At 52.7% G+C, this 17,694-nt stretch overlaps 5 protein-coding genes across 5 annotated transcripts; 3 read left to right on the top strand and 2 right to left on the bottom strand.

The window, feature by feature from the left end:
• Positions 1–3,853: 3,853 nt before the first annotated feature.
• Positions 3,854–6,634, bottom strand: B0T23DRAFT_371641 (rab-GTPase-TBC domain-containing protein). The gene is made up of 6 exons (XM_062836662.1): positions 6,359–6,634; positions 6,271–6,289; positions 6,176–6,185; positions 5,983–6,108; positions 4,593–5,919; positions 3,854–4,513 (listed from the first exon to the last, which is right to left on the bottom strand). The coding sequence occupies exons 1-6, from the start codon at positions 6,398–6,400 to the stop codon at positions 4,253–4,255; spliced, it is 1,785 nt and encodes a 594-aa protein (XP_062697790.1). The 5' UTR covers positions 6,401–6,634; the 3' UTR covers positions 3,854–4,252.
• Positions 6,635–7,476: 842 nt separating this feature from the next.
• B0T23DRAFT_36377 (uncharacterized protein) lies at positions 7,477–8,196 on the top strand. Its single transcript, XM_062836328.1, has 2 exons — positions 7,477–7,647; positions 7,714–8,196. Exons 1-2 carry the CDS (start codon positions 7,604–7,606, stop codon positions 8,156–8,158), a joined length of 489 nt encoding a protein of 162 aa, XP_062697789.1. The 5' UTR covers positions 7,477–7,603; the 3' UTR covers positions 8,159–8,196.
• Positions 8,197–9,636: 1,440 nt separating this feature from the next.
• B0T23DRAFT_305622 (uncharacterized protein) lies at positions 9,637–11,333 on the top strand (the record flags this gene model as incomplete). Its single annotated transcript, XM_062834322.1, has 3 exons — positions 9,637–9,673; positions 9,792–9,955; positions 10,023–11,333. The coding sequence occupies 3 exons, from the start codon at positions 9,637–9,639 to the stop codon at positions 11,331–11,333; spliced, it is 1,512 nt and encodes a 503-aa protein (XP_062697788.1).
• A 1,215-nt stretch (positions 11,334–12,548) lies between these two features.
• On the bottom strand, positions 12,549–14,519 carry B0T23DRAFT_371634 (uncharacterized protein). The gene is made up of 2 exons (XM_062836661.1): positions 13,585–14,519; positions 12,549–13,501 (listed from the first exon to the last, which is right to left on the bottom strand). The coding sequence occupies exons 1-2, from the start codon at positions 14,406–14,408 to the stop codon at positions 12,907–12,909; spliced, it is 1,419 nt and encodes a 472-aa protein (XP_062697787.1). The 5' UTR covers positions 14,409–14,519; the 3' UTR covers positions 12,549–12,906.
• A 598-nt stretch (positions 14,520–15,117) lies between these two features.
• B0T23DRAFT_36346 (flavoprotein) lies at positions 15,118–17,259 on the top strand. Its single transcript, XM_062836324.1, has 10 exons — positions 15,118–15,353; positions 15,424–15,575; positions 15,642–15,670; positions 15,734–15,985; positions 16,071–16,210; positions 16,294–16,428; positions 16,492–16,502; positions 16,574–16,599; positions 16,697–16,699; positions 16,812–17,259. The coding sequence occupies exons 2-10, from the start codon at positions 15,460–15,462 to the stop codon at positions 16,871–16,873; spliced, it is 774 nt and encodes a 257-aa protein (XP_062697786.1). The 5' UTR covers positions 15,118–15,353; positions 15,424–15,459; the 3' UTR covers positions 16,874–17,259.
• The last annotated feature ends 435 nt before the right edge of the window (positions 17,260–17,694 follow it).

Genomic DNA, 17,694 nt, shown 5'->3' with positions numbered 1-17,694 from the left:
AGGATGGCCTTCAAGTCCGCTGGCATCTGGGTCTCAACAGCAAACACGTCGCCAGCTTCATCCTTCCCAAGATCGAGTCCGGTGACGTTAAGCTGGCCGTTGGCGATGAGATGCGTCTCAAGTACAAGGGAGAGCTGCGCCCGCCTTGGGAGGGTGTTGGATATGTTATCAAGATTCCCAACAACCAATCCGACGAGGTTGAGGTGGAACTTCGCAAGTCAGCCAATGACAAGTCTGTCCCCACGGAATGCACACACAATTTCTCGGCCGACTATGTGTGGAAAGCGACTTCCTATGACCGCATGCAGCTGGCCATGAAGACCTTTGCCGTCGACGAGATGAGTGTTTCTGGTTACATCTTCCACAAGCTGCTTGGACACGAAGTTCAGGTTGCCCCGACAAAGATTACGATGCCCAAAAAGTTCCACGTTCCTGGTCTCCCTGAACTCAATGCCAGCCAAATTGCCGCCATCAAGCAGGTCTTGTCCAATCCTCTGAGCCTTATCCAGGGCCCTCCGGGAACTGGCAAGACCGTCACTTCGGCTACCATCATCTACCATCTTGCCAAGATGAGCAACAGCCAAGTTCTCGTTTGCGCCCCATCCAACGTTGCTGTGGACCAGCTCTGTGAGAGGATCCACAGAACCGGCCTGAAGGTCGTTCGCTTGACCGCCAAGTCCCGTGAGGATGTCGAATCCTCCGTCAGTTTCCTGGCTCTCCACGAGCAAGTTCGCATGAATACTACCAACAAGGAGCTTGATGGTCTCGTCAAGCTCAAGACCGAGACCGGCGAGCTGTCTTCTCAGGATGAAAAGAGGTTCAAGCAGCTGACGCGCCAGGCCGAACGTGAGATCCTGCAGAACGCCGATGTAGTGTGCTGCACCTGTGTTGGTGCCGGAGATCCGCGACTTTCCAAGATGAAGTTCCGTAATGTGCTCATCGACGAGTCTACACAGTCTGCCGAACCTGAGTGCATGATTCCACTGGTCCTTGGATGTAAGCAGGTTGTCTTGGTTGGTGACCACAAGCAGCTTGGCCCTGTCATCATGAACAAGAAGGCTGCCAAGGCTGGCCTTAACCAGTCGCTCTTCGAGAGGTTGGTCAAGCTTCAGTTTACCCCCATTCGCTTGAAGGTCCAGTATCGTATGCATCCTTGCCTCTCTGAGTTCCCCTCCAATATGTTTTACGAAGGATCGTTGCAAAACGGCGTCACTGCCGCCGAGAGACTCCGCAAGGATGTTGATTTCCCCTGGCCGGTCCCTGAGACTCCCATGATGTTCTGGTCCAACTTGGGCAACGAGGAAATTTCGGCCTCGGGCACGTCGTACCTCAACCGGACCGAGGCTGCCAACGTCGAGAAGATTGTCACACGCTTCTTCAAGGCTGGTGTCAAGCCTGCTGACATCGGTGTCATTACGCCGTACGAGGGTCAGCGCAGCTACATTGTCAATACCATGCAGAACACTGGCACGTTCAAGAAGGAATCCTACAGGGAAGTTGAAGTCGCTTCCGTTGATGCCTTCCAGGGCCGAGAGAAGGATTTCATTGTGCTGTCCTGCGTTCGCTCCAATGAGAACCAAGGTATTGGTTTCCTTTCGGATCCCCGTCGTCTCAATGTCGCCCTCACTCGTGCCAAGTACGGTCTGGTGATTATTGGCAACCCCAAGGTTCTCTGCAAGCACGAGCTCTGGCACCACCTTCTCGTCCACTTCAAAGACAAGAAGTGTCTCGTCGAAGGTCCCCTCACAAACCTGCAGCCTTCTCTCTTGCAGTTTGGCAGACCTCGCCAGGCCTACCGGCCGCAGCGCAGCCACACTCAACATGTTGCCAGCGGTCCCTCTAATGGCCGATTCGCTGCTCCCTTGACTGCCGGCTCCGTCAGGGATTATGAGACTGGTTCTATGGTCTCGTACATCCCGGATGATGTCTCATCGATCCACAGCTCCGCCCTGGGAGGTGCCGCTTTGAGCTCTGGTTACCCTGCCATGTTCTCGAACTTCCACCCTGAGGCGTGGGCTGGTCTGCCGTGTGCTGGTCCCAACGGACGCCCGGGCGCCAAGGGCCGTGGTCGTGCGACAGAGAGTATCGCAGGCGAGAGCGTCGCCAACAGCGAGTTCACTGATGCCACTTCCAGTGTCATCGGCGGCAAGGGTATCGGACAGGGCGGCGCGAGTCTCGGTGCTGGCCTTAGCGAGGCCATCGGATCAGCCCGCCCTACTTCTTACAGCCAGAGCGATCGCCTTAAGCAGTACGTTGAGAGCAATGGTCGTATGGGAGTCGGCAACGGATATCGCCGTTACGATGACGACGAGAAGAGCGTCAGCACTGCTTTTGCCAGCCAGATCGGGACAGGTTTCGATTGAGCGATTAGCTCCTAGGCGTTGTTGGTCTCCCTCTTCCTCTCGTGGAAGCGCACGACACAATGCTTATAGTTCTCTTGAACCTAAACGGCGGTATAGCATATGGACCTATTATGTGTCACTTGGTGAGCACGACAGACTTGTTCTGTTGACACGCTACCGATAGCCTTCGGGCTGGCGGGCAGAAGACGAACTTACCCTTCTCCAGCTTGGATTTGCCCAACTGAAGCTGCAAGGAGTTGTTGCTGCTTTCTGAAAGCCAATCCTTCACATAGGCTTCTCCAAGGTGTGGGTGATCAGCCTACATACCTTCTGCGCAATAGTCTCGTGCAAGCTGAACCCCAAGCAGACGGGAACAAGGCATCTTCACACACCTTCGTCTAAGGTCGCACACCAAATCAGACGTGCATACGGACTCGGGCAACGGACGGGTATCTAAGGAGGGTTTTGTCATCCTCGGGTGTACGGAGCCGGGGGGAGGTCGACCCACACTTAATATCGGGGGCAAAACGTTGGGTTAGCTGACGGTCGAATTTGCATGGTTGCGAAGGCGCCTGGTCAAATGCGATCTACCCAGGAAGAAATTACCTCTCGATCTGTTGCTTCCGGGCAGGTGGAGAGTTGGATATCTTCTTTCGTGGTGGAATGATGACCGAATGAAACGGCAAAGCCTGCAAGTCAATCAACGCAGAGAGTGGTTGGTTTACACCGATACGCTCACTCCAGTCTTAAGCTTTCACGTACCAACCAGCCCGAGTTAGTTTTTTTCACTTCGTTTTCAAGCGTGCTTCACAGGGACTTGCTCGTCCAGGCTCACTCCCATACCCTCCTTAAAAGAGAAGTTGTCGGTTGATCAGCCTGGCCAATCCAGTGAGCACTGCGTTTGATAGTTGATATTCGCCCCTCTGGACTTCCTAACTAAAGTCGCTCATTATTTATGTCCAGAGACGGGGTAGAGATAGTTTTCAAACACAAAAGAGAGATGGGAGGAGTCTACATGGACAAGAAAGGAAAAAGAAATTCAAAAAAAAGAAGGGCAGGAGAAAAATAAAAGAGAAAGAAAGAAAGAAAGAAAGAAAGAAAGAGCGTGGGAAATTATCAGATAGAATTGAAGGGTAACGCAAGAGGAGTACTGTAGGTGTGACCGGTCATAGCTATTCACATATACTTGCACTGGAAATCTGAAAGCGTATCAATGGTACCTATACAGAAAGCGTATATAAACTTCGTTTCCCGCTGATCTTGTCACTTCTCTCCGTGACATGAAGATGGGTCAATGTTGTGAATGACGGTTGTTGACCGAGTGCCCAACCATTGTCAATATTGAAAACCCTCTATCATGAGCTGACGATTTTTCTTCTTTCCAATGACGTGGTATTAAGTATATTACTACAAGTGATCTTTACTCTAGAAGCTTATGTACTCTTGTTTTCGTACCTGCTTTACGTTTCTCTCTCTTCCTCTCTCTCTCTCTCTCTCTCTCTTTCTCTTTTAGCCAATTGGTATCTCTGTTTTGCTTCCTCTTTGACCTTTGATTCGTCCATCCATCCCATCTCATCTCATCCCATCCAGCCATATAAGCTGCTTGCATCCTCCTCCTCTTCGGTAAATTATTATGATTTTTTCTTCGTCAACTGTTTATATGGGGTGGGTGGTTATACATCTGTTCAACGAGCGTCGCCACGACACAAAAGGAACCGGCTCAATTAGCCAAGACTCAAGTTGATAGAGCGTGTCCCCAGGACAGCTATTTGTTGTCATGTCTTTGCCTTGTGTCGCGCCGATCCACCCACCTACCCACTTACTTCGAATCGAAGAACTTTCTTTCTTTCTTTCGTATCTTTCCCCTGCACTGATAGCTCAAACTCAAACTCAAGGGGCTCGGCTCGGGCTCAAAGCTGAAAGTTCAACGAGTTCGCCCTACTGCTCGGCTGCCCTTTCAGATGCGCCGAGGACCCCTTGAACAAGCTCTGCCAGATGTAGGCCTCGCTGAGCAAGAGCTCAATGTCCTTCTCTGTCCACTCGCGCGTCGGCAAGGATTGCAGAAACATCATGATCTCTTGGAAGTCCATCTTGACGAGCTTGTCGGACCATTTGACGAGGAAGGCAGCGCAGACGTAGAGGTGGAATTCCGAGAAGCCTTGTTCTTCGGCCTGTGTTTTTGGGGGGTTTTGAGGGTTAGCTAGCTAGCTGGGGAAGACTGAAGGGAGAGAAGGGGGTAAAGGAACTAACCATGTAAGTATCCCACATCCTGATCGTGTTCTTGACACTAATCTCCCTCATCAACAGACAATTCATCCATCTGAAGCTGAATTGGATAAACTCGACATTTTCCTCCTCCAGATGCTTCGCCAGTCCGGCGTCGATCCTCTGCGTCAAGTCCCTCAGCGCCGCTACCTGCCTCTGAATACCCGGTTGCGCAACAATGTAGTGGTCCTGTATGCCGTCCAGCAGCTTCGTCAGGCACCAGAACGTGTCGGCCTCGACGGCGTCCAGCACCGCCCTAGGTAGCTGGCCCGGGTCCATGCCGCTCTCTATGTCTGGGTCTGTGATGTATGTGCCCAGAAAAACTTGCCAGAAGGGCGTCACCAGATCGTTGATGCCCTGTACGTAGCCGCTCGCTGGGTGTCGGACCGCCCATACGTAGAGGATACGCTCCAAAGAGCGCTGTGTTGCTTCGTAGCCGTAGAGCTCGATGTGTGGGTTCGTTCGAGGGACGTCGATGCTGATCTGGTGCCAGATGGCTTCGTCTAGGCCGCGGTTGCCCCCGCCTCCCTTTCCGGTGGACGGTGGTGGAGCGCCACCTGCTCGTTCAAAGGCTTGTCGTACGCCGTCCAGGTATTCTTTTCGTTTGCGCTCTAGTGTGGCCACCCTCCTTTCACTGCTGGTGGGGAGGTAGCTTAGTAGAAGCTGCCACGTCATGGCCCGGACTTCTTCTGGCACGCCGGACCAGGCTAGGGCTCGAAGGTCGTTTAGAGGGATGGTTGATGCTTGAAGAATCTTTTTGAATTTGTTGATCCTGGTTATCCTCGAGTTGACAGCATCGATTTCCTTTTGGGAAGCATTAGGTGGTACGGAAGGGTGGTTGATTAGGTGTAGGGCGTTTGCGGGATCGCGGAGTATGTCTCTGTACTGTGGTCGGAGGATCTTGCCTTCGGTCTTCTTGGGCATTGGGTAGGCTGATGCTGGTCGCTCGATGGCTATGTCGGCGCTGTCCGAGTATCGACGTCCGGTTGAGTCTGTGAGCGTGTTTGTCGCAGTTCCTCGGCTGGTTCCTTGTTCAGTCTGCGCTGCTATGCGGCGCGACCTCCTCTTCATGCTGGACAGACTGGGAAGCCCAAAGTCATCGTCGCCATCGTCTTCGTAGGCGTATACATCGTCTGCGTCGTCGGCCGCCCAGTCTTCGTTGGTGCTCGTTATAAAGTTCATGTAGTTCTGGAAAGGAGGTGATGTCACCCCTTTGATATGGGGCGAGGCTGTACTATTGGAAGTGGTTCGGCCGAGGGCAGAGTTCGAGGGAGGAGGGGTTCGTGGTCGCGATCCGGCGTTGGACAGATTTCTGGTTCAAGAGAGCCATAGTCAGCAAACAGCCAAAAGAGATATCCAAACAGTACCAACGCACAATGAATCAAACTTGAGCATGTCGGCATGGGAATAGGCAGCGCCAACGACCTTGGCCGAGTCGCGAGTGGTCGTCTTCTTTAGCGGGGCATCCTTCTGGGGCGCTCTCCAAAAAGGGGAGCCAGAGCTGTCGCATTGTCCGAGTCATGTCAGTGTTTCCGTCTTTGAGTTTGGGAATAGGACTTGAGACATACTCGGACCTGTCTGAAGCCATGACGGGACATGGGATCAGCAACTGGTTATACAACAAACAACGAGGGGAGGGCTGTAGCCATCATGCAGGACATACCAACTTGCACCATCTCCTGCTGGCGTAGCGACATCATGGCCTGTTAGCATCATTGGAGTGAGGAAATGGATGGAGCACTAACACGTACCTGGGGAGACGCTTTCTTGCCCGAGCTCGAAGAAGAAAACATTATGTGAGTGGGTAGTATACAAACAGGAATGGTGGTTTCGCCTTGGTCTACCAGCGCAATGGCATCACACCATGGTCAACTGGAATGTCGTTCGTTGAAAGGGACTGGACGGAGGGAATCTCCATGGAGCTAGACAGGCAGACAATGGATGGCCGTTCCTGTTCCCTTCAACTCATTGATGCCGTGGTCGTGTTAAGCCCATCGGCTTGTTTCCTGGGTACACAGCGGCTGCCAGGCTCGGGGCCACTAACAAACCGGGCACGTCCATCTTGCCCATCATTCATCTCATCTCGGTGTCTTTGCCTTCCTGTTCCAGCAGTGATTGCCCAGACTTGTCCGCCTGTCACAGCTCGCCAGCTGTTCGCCAGCCTCAGACGGGCAGCCGATGTCGCTCACAACCACCACAGCGCATGGGCGGCCCAGAGGGTGTGATAACCTACCTAGGTGCGCTGGACCGGCAGGTACACAGGCCGGGCCTCGTTGTAGTGTACAGGCTGTTTCTCACCGCCCACGCGCCTAATTGGCCCTTGCAGACCTAGGTACCTCTACCTCTAGACACGCGACTGCCACCTGGGCAAGTGTCGTAGAGGTAGTAAGGTAACGTCTTTTTGTTAGTACCCGACCCCAAGTCATGGTTGCCGGAAGCGCCCCAACTCGCGGTGCCGGCGCCTTGAATCGGGGTCCACACCCGACCGAACCTTAACACTCGGCGCCAAACTGGGACTGCAGTGCAGACAGCGGCGAGGGGACTGACTGAGGCAGGCAGACTGGATGGAGTTCCGGTTTCTTCACTTGAAAAGCAAACGACGTCCACTCTTCCACACTTTCCACCTTCACTTTTCTACCCAAGTCAAGTCATCCTCGACAGCAGCAATCACAACCGACCACAACCGACGACTTCATTAGTTGTACACTCAATCCGTGCCCAAATTCGCGTCTTTTGATCTGAGGGAGGAAACTGTAGAACGGACTCACCCACCTCGGGCTCTACTTGAGCTGCTCCGAGGTCCACCCGCCGCCGCATCTCTTGCTACGATAACTCGACCACTACGATCCATTAGTCGCGTCTCGCTGCTTCTCGACGACTACATCATCTTATACGCCATCTCAGCGTCCCACACAAATACTAGTCTAGATCTACTTCAACTCTCATCTCTTTCCCATCTTCAATACCCGGTATTGAAACACACAACAAACGGCAAAATGGCCGAAGCAGAGAATTACGAGGACGACCTCTTCGACGATCTGTATGTTATTTTGAGTACCCTGGTGACCACCCAATCTGAACATGATCTGACACTCTTGCGAACTAGGTACAACGACGACGACGCTCCCGCTGCCTCAAAGCCAGCCGCTGCACCAGCTTCCGCCCCCACCACAGCTCAGACTTCAGCTACTGAGCAACCTGCTCAACAACAGCAGCAACAGCAGCAGCAACAGCAAGAGCAGCACCAACAAGCTGCCGCCGTCCAGCAGTCGGCTGCTGACAACTACGGAGGATCCAACGACTACAGTCAGCAAGGCTACTACAATGGAGGCAACGGACAATACGGCAACGATGAGGAAGAAGACGAAGACGAAGACGACATTGACTTCAATCTCGGAAGCGGCCCGTCCACCACGGTCGCTCGCCATGACGACGACAACCAAAACAACAACAACAACAACAACAACAACAGCCAGTCTCAATCGCAATATCATGCTCCCCCACCGACCCAGGCCCAACACAAGGGCCCTAATGCCAAAGAAGACGGGTAAGTCACATCCCCTTGATGCTATTCGTGACACACGTACATGCTCGTAACACCCCCCCAACCCCCGTACAACCCCTCTCTATATTCTCGATTTCGCCCCGACGCATCTGCAGCAGCCCCGCCCAGGCTCTCCCACATGAAGAGATGAACACCTACTCGAGACCCGTTCAGGACGTGGCGTCCTAGAACTGCTCGGTTGGCTGGTAGGGAACGGAAGGATTGGGCGGCGCAAGGACCTGATGAACACAGTAGAGTCTTGGTACCAGACACTCCGAGTTACTCTGGCGCGTATGGGTGAACCATACCGCATGGATGCACCAGGGGCTACAAGACTGCAAGTGATCAGAGGCAGGAAGGGATCGCTCTCCGCTATGGACGTGAACATGAAAATCGGGAGAAAAGAGGCTGGAAGCCGTGGACTTGTCCAGGGTCACGCCAAGGATCAAGCTTCGACGTCAAATTGATCCCGGAGTACGCTCCTGTCTGTACTACAAGAATGGCGGATGGCCTTGCGGAGGTAATCTTAATAGGGCGTGAGGGAACCGGCTTCCTTTTGCCAGGAGGGTCGATGAGCCTGCAGCCAGAGCAAGATTAGCAGCGAGAAGGGCAGCACCCAGAACAGATACAGACAGTACCTAGCTTGACGGTAGCAAAGAGCTCGAGACAGCCAAAAAAATTCGAAGAAAGATTCCGGCACACCCAGAGACCACTTGGAAAGTGGAACATTGCTGCGCTGCTGCATCTTCTGTTCACTCTGGGAACTGCCGTAGCATCCCCCCACCCTGGCCCCTTTCCGTCAAGTCAAGTCAGCATCCGGCACATTAGGACAGCAGCTGTCTCGTCACCCTTGAGAACATCGCGGAGGCGGCTTCCAACTTCTCATTCGCCAAATGACAACCATCATACGGTCCTCGATCGGTGGGCTCCGCCAACCTGCGAAGCCAACGGGAGAATCACATCCATTGCCACACCCACAGTCAAAACACCAGGCCCAGTATAAACAAGATGAAGGGTAGTTCTTCGGATATTGATGGTGGAGCCCATGCTATGTCAAGGATCATGACGGTAGACGGTCCATGTGGTCAAACTAGAGGTCTGGGATAGACATTACCTGAGGCTGCTCAAATCCTGGCACAACGGCTGGGCAAATGGGCTTGCTTCCCCAGTTCACGCTATATGCACACGCATCTCCAAACAACGGCTACAAACATGCTTCCGCATCACACTGATTGGTAGCTCTTGGGTTCGCGTGTAGCCATATGCCGATTCGCTCAGGATTTGGGTGTCTAAAGGGCTAGGCGGCTGGGGCTGTTTGCTTGATCACTCGCAATGTCTTTCTCACATCCGCATTTCATCTACTCGAGCCCACACATTCTTCACTGCCCCCATGTTACGCTTACTCGTTCATATCCAGATATCATAGATTGCTCAAAAGATGAAGTTGACTAACGTCTTGCGCATGCGCTTGTGTCTTATAGGAAAATGTTCATTGGTGGCCTGAACTGGGAGACTACAGACCGTAAGCCTTGCCATTTTCCCTGTCCTCCCCTCATGGTAATTGTTGCCCTCAAGGGGCACCATATGTACCATATGGTATTCATGACAGTTGTACTGATACCGGTCTTGTGACTTTTTAGAATCACTGAGAGATTACTTCTCGCAGTTCGGCGAGGTTGTAGAATGCACCGTTATGAGAGATGGCGCCACCGGTCGCTCGCGTGGCTTCGGATTCCTTACCTTCAAGGACCCAAAAACAGTGAACATTGTTATGGTCAAGGAACACTACCTTGACGGCAAGATCGTACGTTTCCCCGTCATAGCTCGTCTAACCCGTCAAATAAGTGGCCACTAACTCAGTCCCCTTATAGATCGACCCGAAGCGCGCCATTCCCCGCGATGAGCAAGAGAAGACTTCCAAGATCTTTGTTGGTGGCGTTTCTCAGGAGACTACGGACCACGAGTTCCGCGAGTACTTTGCCCAATTCGGCCGTGTCGTCGATGCCACCCTCATGATGGACAAGGACACTGGCCGTCCCCGTGGTTTCGGCTTCGTCACCTTCGAGTCCGAAGCCGGCGTTGAGGCGTGTCTCTCTGCCAACCTTGAGATCCATGGTAAGCCCATCGAAGTCAAGAAAGCCCAACCCCGCGGCAACCTGCGCGAGGAGGCCGAGGAAGCTGCGCGACGCGGCGGCGGCAAGTTCGGCCAGCGCCGCAGCGGTCAGCAAGGCGGTGGTATGGATGACGGCTCCGGTCAAGGCGGTATGAATGTCATGGGCGGCATGGGTGGCGCCGGCACTGCCGGTATGACACCGCAACTCATGGCCCAGTATCTCCAGCGGATGCAGCAGGCCTTCCAGATGATGCAGCAACAGATGGCCATGAACAGGGGCATGCAAAACCCCATGGTCCAAATGATGCAGATGCAGCAGATGCAACAAATGCAACAACAGATGATGGCCGCTCAGCAAGCCCATGCCGCAGCTCAGGCGGGTGCAGGACAGCAAGGCAGCGGTGGCCGCGCTGGTAGTGTCGGCGCGGGTCAGGGGCCTAACGCGCAGAACCCCCAGGCGATGGCCGCCGCCATGGGCATGAACCCGGCGATGATGCAGCAAATGATGGGCGGTGCTGGCGGTCCCGGAGCCGGTAGTGCTGATGGAGGTGCCGGTGGTCCTAAAGGGGGATTCGGCGGCTTCGACGGACAGCAGGGTTTCGATGGCCAGCAGCGCGGTCCCGGCGGCGGTAATCGCGGTCCTCGCAACGATGCCGCTGGTGGCAACTACGGCGGTGGAATGCCCGGTGCTGGAGCGGGCTATAACATGGGCGCCACCAGCTGGGAGGGAATGTACGATGACGTCCCCCAACCAATGATGGGCGGTCCCGGTTTCGGTCCTGGCATGGGCGGCATGGGCATGGGTATGGGCGGCGGCATGGGCGGTGGCGGTGGTGGTGGAGGACGTGGTGGTTTCCATAAGGGTCGCGGCCATCACCACGGCAGCGGCGGTGGTCATCAGCAGGGCGGCCATCAAGGCTCGCATTCACCCGGCGGACCGGTCGACCCGGCCAGCGCACCTCCTCCTAACGCCCCTACGGGTCCCAAGAACGCTGGCAAGCCTGGTGCAAACTATCGCGGTGGTGGAAGGGGTGGATCCAGGGGCTTCCATCCTTATGCTCGGGGTTAAAAGACTTTTGTGTAAAATGGGCGATGATGAAGCGCGCGCTTCATCATCGATCGGGATATCCCTGTAGAAACAAGCGGATGAAAGGAGGCCTTCAGCTCCTTGTCTCGAGAAACCACCCGCCAAGCCGCCAGCATGGTACAAAAGATCGAAAAGAGAACAACCCTGACAGCCACCGAACAACAACACTCAATACGAGACAACCGGCGTGGCCAGCCTATATCCATTCCCCATGAGTAACAGCGACGGGGAGAAAGTTGCGCGGTGGATTTGACGGATACAAATGAGCTTAGGGACGATGGACGAAAGGAAGGAGGGAAGGAAGGAAGGGGGGGATAGTGGCTGACGGACTGAAATGGCGTTGGAGTTTATAATCAATTACCGCTTTATTCTTGTGTTATTCTTTGGTTCATTGCTCACTTATAAAGTCACAAATAAGTCATGGTGGTTTTTTTGTAGTCTTTCCAATTTACAGGCTTTTTTCTTTTCTTTATGAAATTCCAGTTGTACAATACTATAAGAATGTTTAGTTGCCTTTTCTCATATTATCACCGTACAGTCTAAGAAACTAATACAAAAAAAATAACCCACGTTCGTTAATCATGTGCTTTTTGGGGGCTTCTGTGACGTTGATGGAGCTACTCGTCTGGGCTAGAAAGGCCCTCCAGACCCGGGTGTGACTGGCGTGTCGAGCCCACACGAGTATCCTCAGTCTTGAAGGTGGGTTAATTTATATTCAGCCCTCTGGCTAGGCCACGTTTGTGTTTAAAAGGTATCTTTAAATCAACTTCTGGAATACACTATACCTTCATCCATGCTAGAAATATCCACCTATCTACCTCTACCTACCTACAACACACTCATTAGTCGGCACAAACTAGGTACATTAGATAAGGGATTTGTGTCTGTTTCCTTAGCTGGGTAGCTAGAGAAGATAGTATCAAACAGAATGCATACCTAGGTACGGCAAAAGTAAATTCTTTCGAAAAGTTCATTCTCATCCTCCCTTTCCGCTTCTTTCTTTCTTTCTTTTTCAAGCTGGACATTCATTGCCATGTGCCATATTGAGGATGTTTTGCTGTTCAATTCCCAGGTTTATTGTCTAACGATATGATGTACCCTGTGGCGGATGTACTTCGTGTACTGCGTTACACTTGTCCGGATGGATAATAGTTGTCGGTGATATCTTGCATCTAGAAAGCGCGCCACAAGAACTGGTCTCTTCTGACACTTGGTTTAATTTGGTGAAAGGTGTTCGATTTCGACATTGTCGACCCCAGAACAATAGGCAGAGCGTTCGAGTGCCATAGCTATTCGCCTGTTATTCACCGGCAGGGGGAGAGCGAGATGAGGATTAGTACGATTATCTGATGCTTAAGAAGCGCGCGTTGAAAAGGGAAAAAGATATAAAAAAAAAAAAATAGAACATTACAAGCCTGATCCTGACTGACTGACTGAACTCCTACATGAACTCCATTTGCCCAATTTTCCCAAAGTCCATGCAATTCCATGGCCATACAATTACTCGTACCTAGAACAACACCCTCTGATAAAACTTGCTCACTCACTCACTCACTCACTCCTCCTTCACCTTCTTGGTCTCTGGAGCACCCTCCTCGACCGGCACAGCCTCGCTCTCAGCCTTTCTCTTCTTCTTCACTAACCCCGTCAAATCATTCGCCTTCTCCTTGACCTCCTCAGCAACCTTCAACGAACTCTCGCCCTTAGTTCCAGAGACAGGCGCCGCGATTCCCAACGCCTCATTGATATCAATAGGTGGCTTCCTCAGATCCACCAGCCTCTGCTCCATATCCAAAATCACCTCCTTCACGTCGGCAATCTGCCGGCGCGTCGCGTCGTTGTCCTCGGGGTTGTGCGTGCTGGCCAGTTCTACTTCTTTGTTCTGCAGCTTGAGCTTGGTGGAGGCGATGGCGGCTTCGAGCTCGGCGGCGGCTTCGTCGCGGAGGGCTTGGTCTACCACGCCTGCACCACCCGCGCCGGCTTTTTCTGAGGGGACGGCGGAGTCGTCGTCGGAAGACTTGGTGACGGAGGCGAATTCGAGAGCGAGGGAGAGCTTGAAGTGTGCTTCGGCAATGATTTCAGAGTCTTGGGTGTACAGCTGTTGTTTGTATTTGAGGGAGGCGCGGGAATCGGTTATGGCTGCTGGGTATCTGTGGGAGGAGGGGGGAAAAGGGATTGTTGGTTAGTACCTGGGTATGTTTTGAGGTGACAAGGAGGGAGACAAAATGCTTACCTCTCGTTCTCGAGCGAGATCTCGGCCAAGAGGTCATGCAGATCGCCTAAGCGCTCCTTGATGTGCTTGATCAGAGGCGACGCCTCAGTAGTGGTGGCAGCCTCGTCGCTTTCCTTCTCCTTGCCCTTGCCTTCTTCTTGGGTCTTTTGCTCGGCTTCTAGTGTCGCGAGCTTCTTCTCAAAGAGAACACGCGCAAGGTCGAGGACCTGGAACGCCACGGCGAGATCATCGTCGTCTTCGTCTTCTTCCTCGCCCTCCTCGGCATCTTCGTCGTCGTCGTCCTCCTCCTCCTTATCCGAGTCGTCAAAGTTCTCGTCGCCCTCAAAGTGGAAGAGGGGCTTCTTCTCCGGATTGGGCTCATCCTTGTGGGCAACCTCCTTGGCCGCCTCGGCGATGGAAGCTTGCGCGCCCTTAGTCGCCTGCTCTACCGCGTCCTTGATCAAGGATGATGAACCCTCTTCTTTCTCTTCTGTGGCGGCCTTCTTTTGCTTCTTGGACTTGGCCGCCTTCTTGTCGGGTTTGGGCTCGGGCGCGCGGCCACCAAGAACGTCGCTCTTGCTCTGGCCGACCTTGAACAGGGCGCGGCCGTAGAGGAAGAGGATCTCGGCGTTGTCGGGGTTCATCTCGCCGTTCATCTCGGCCTGCATCTCGGCGGCTTGGGCGTACAGCTCAGCGGCCTCATCGTAGTTCTTTTGCGCGTACTGGGCGGCGGCGTGGGCGGACAGATCGGCGAGGGAGACCTTGAGGGATAGCGCAGCTTCCTCGGCGTTGAGCTCGACGATCGGGGTCGCGGTGCCGCTTGCGGCGGGGGTAGGCGTTGACATTGGGATGAGTGGTTTGTGTGTGTTTGGGATAATTGATGGTTGGTGTGTGTGACAATGTCTCGATCCTGAGATTGGGAATCTCGATTTGGTGAAATGGAAGTTGGAAGGAAGATCCAACGCAAGAGTTACAGAGAGCTTCACAGAAGTTTAGAAGCTGTGACGCGATGGAGATCAGTCCACCCCCAAAGACGCGTCTGATTGGCTAATTGTGCTATAAGGTGAATGGATGCCGCTGTTCATTGGCTGTTTTCAGCACTTTTCAACCCTGGACTTACTGGAAATGTGGGGCGGGGGGAGCAAACGGCAGACCAACAGCAGACCGCAATCGTGATCGACGGCGAGAACTTTCATTATGCTCTCTTTTTTGAAGCTGTTCAGGAAATCTCTGAGTGACTATCAGAATTTAGCTGATCCGTTGACCCTTTGCCAAAACTGAGTCTGGTTCTGGAAGCTCTCTCTGCTCCAAGGTCAGTCTGTCGAGTTGGACAGGAAGCCAGGGTTAGGGTCATGACGTAGGACCTTTTGGCAGGCACTCTTGTCCTCCCGCTCTTGCTTCCCTTCTTCGATACCTCTACACTACCTTACCCCTAGGACCCCTCAACTCAACTCATTTCCTCCCTTCTCCAGCCTTGTTCAGCCTGGTCACTTCAAATTTTCTCCCAAGCGCCAAAAGCATCTCTCAATCTCAAGCCGGTGGGCGGTTTTCAAACATTTTGGCTAGCGCGTTCCAGCCTGTTTTCACGGTTCATCAAGCTTGAGAGTTGGCCCCATTAATCCGTCCACAACATCTGGTTTTGGTGGTTTCTGGTGAGTGTCGTAATCCTATGCAGCAGCTCTCGTTTACTGTATCTTGCCATTGCCTTGGGCAAGTCAGCAAGTGATTGAGGATTATAAATCAGCACCACAGTATTTCACCTCGGCCCTTCATGCGCCGCTGTCGTGGTTGTAGGTCACCTGTTCTAATATTAAGTGGACAGAACACTCCGTCTTGACAGCCCAGTAAACACACATTCAGAACATCAAACAACCAAGGGTCTCATCAATTGCCAAGATGCTTCAAGCAATTGATAACGTTCATGATCGCCAGTTCTTGGCGGCAGAGCTCGCTTCATCAGCCACCCTCGCTGCTGAACTTGCGCAGCCGGAGGTCAAAAATATCCTCCTGGCGTATGTAACACCGTTACCTCTGAAGCTCTACCCAAACCGTACGACCGCTAACAGCAAAGTATCCAGTGCTTCCGGCTCCGTAGCCACCATCAAGAGCAAGTCGTCATATCTGTATGGCACAACTTGAGTAAATGACTGACCATGTCCTCGCCCCATAGTCCCTGAAATTGTCAAGGCTTTGGCCAGGCACGGCGACAAGATTCGTATTCGCATTATTCTCACACACTTCGCCAAACACTTTCTCGGCGGCCAAAGTAAAGAACAGCCCGTCTACTCCTCTCTGTTGGACTACCCCCATGTGGAGGCTATCTACGATGATGCCGATGAATGGGGCCCCGAGCCATGGCAGCGTGGAGCGAGTATCCTCCATATTGAGCTACGAAGATGGGCAGATATCCTTGTTGTTGCGCGTGAGTTCTTCATTCCTCTACGGTTCCAATCTCCAACGTATTGAGTTCCTCCTGTGCTGACCTAGCTACCTAATGTTCCAAATAGCCCTCAGCGCCAACACGCTTGCCAAAATCGTCAACGGAATGAGCGATAATCTTCTGACGTCCGTGATAAGAGCATGGGACACAGATTCGAGTATCGACAACAAGAAGAAGGTCATTATGGTCGCACCGGCAATGAACTCTGTGCGTATCTTACGTTCTTGATACCGACCCAGTTCAGACTGGGGAATGTCACCATCGGAAAACTAACACTCACATGCTGCTAGGCCATGTGGAGGCATCCCATCACCGCGAAGCAGATTCGAGTGCTGCAAGAAGAATGGGGAGTCAGGGATCCTGAGCCAAGTGAGGGCGACACCGCGGGTGTTGCTGTGGCTAACGGTTGGTTCCAGGTTGTCATGGTATGGTTGACCTCGTTCTGTTGACTAAAAAAATCTGACGCTGACCATTTGGAACCACCACAGCCGATTGCAAAGTACGCTGGATCACAAAGATGCCCTCCAAAGCTATATATTATCGAATGCATTGCTAACATAGGTTCACCAGGACTCTTGCATGTGGTGATACAGGAGGTAAGCAAAGCTCTGATTCTTTTCCCTCTTGATCTTTGCGTGGCTGGTTGAAATCCACCATGTTGACTTGTCATTGTGCTAACTTGCTGGTCTATAGATGGTAAGCTACAACGCATTTCTATTGACGGAACAACGAGAAGCTGGGCGTCATTCCATCTCCGCGCATTGACGATTCACGGCGTGTGCAAATAACTAATGTTGTGTGAATACAGGGGCTATGGCATCCGTCGACACCATCGCAGAAGCCATTGAAAGCCGGCTCGGCCTTGAGTAGTGGAGCATCACATGCTACTCGTTGAAGCGCATTGCCGTCCAAATATTCCTAGTCGCAGACTTTGTGGCCGAGGATGCTGGGCAACTGAACGGACATGGGCATTACCGACACCGCCTATCCTGTGTTGTGGTCTATTCTTTCGCAGTCTCTTTTTTTAACTGTTTACGATCTGATATATAACAATTTGCATGGTCGCCACCTCGTTCAGAGGGAAACATTTGAGGCAGTAAGGATTGGATCTGAAGCACGAATTCAGTGGAGGTTCGGGTGCCGGCATATGGTTCGGATTTCGGAACAAAGCCTTTGAAATTCAATCAAGTCCAGTTTTCCAGTAGTCCCCAATTCTACGTTTCATGCTCCTGGTGTTGCTGGAGATCAAAGAAAAAGAAATGTTTGACGTGACACAACATGGGTAAGACGTCCGTCAAGGTTTCATTCCATACCCCCAAGTCGGTTGACTTTCACGACCATGACGACAAAGACAACGCAAAGATATACGCTCCGTACTACTCAAAAGCGATGGTTTCGAGCAGTTATCCAAATTATCGAATGCGACAAACACTTCAGGCGCAAGTTTTCGCCTGTTCAACGGGTTTCGAGCCTGGGTGATCGAGAAACGAGTCCCTAACAGATCTGTGTGCATAATCAGGTACGTATCTGTTAATGCGCAGAACTGACGTTGAAGACCCTGAGCGTAGGCCCACTTATTTTCTGCTATCTGAATGCTGATTGGTCTGGTGCTTGGTATAAGTCTGCCCGTTTCGAACATCGAGTTTCGCCTCGACGACACCACTCGAGGTTGAGCCGGGCGATTCACCTTC

The sequence above is a fragment of the Neurospora hispaniola genome, assembly GCF_033458365.1.
Source record: "Neurospora hispaniola strain FGSC 10403 chromosome Unknown B0T23scaffold_1, whole genome shotgun sequence".
Classification (NCBI taxonomy): domain Eukaryota; kingdom Fungi; phylum Ascomycota; class Sordariomycetes; order Sordariales; family Sordariaceae; genus Neurospora; species Neurospora hispaniola.
This window is presented reverse-complemented; position numbering and strand designations above follow the sequence as displayed.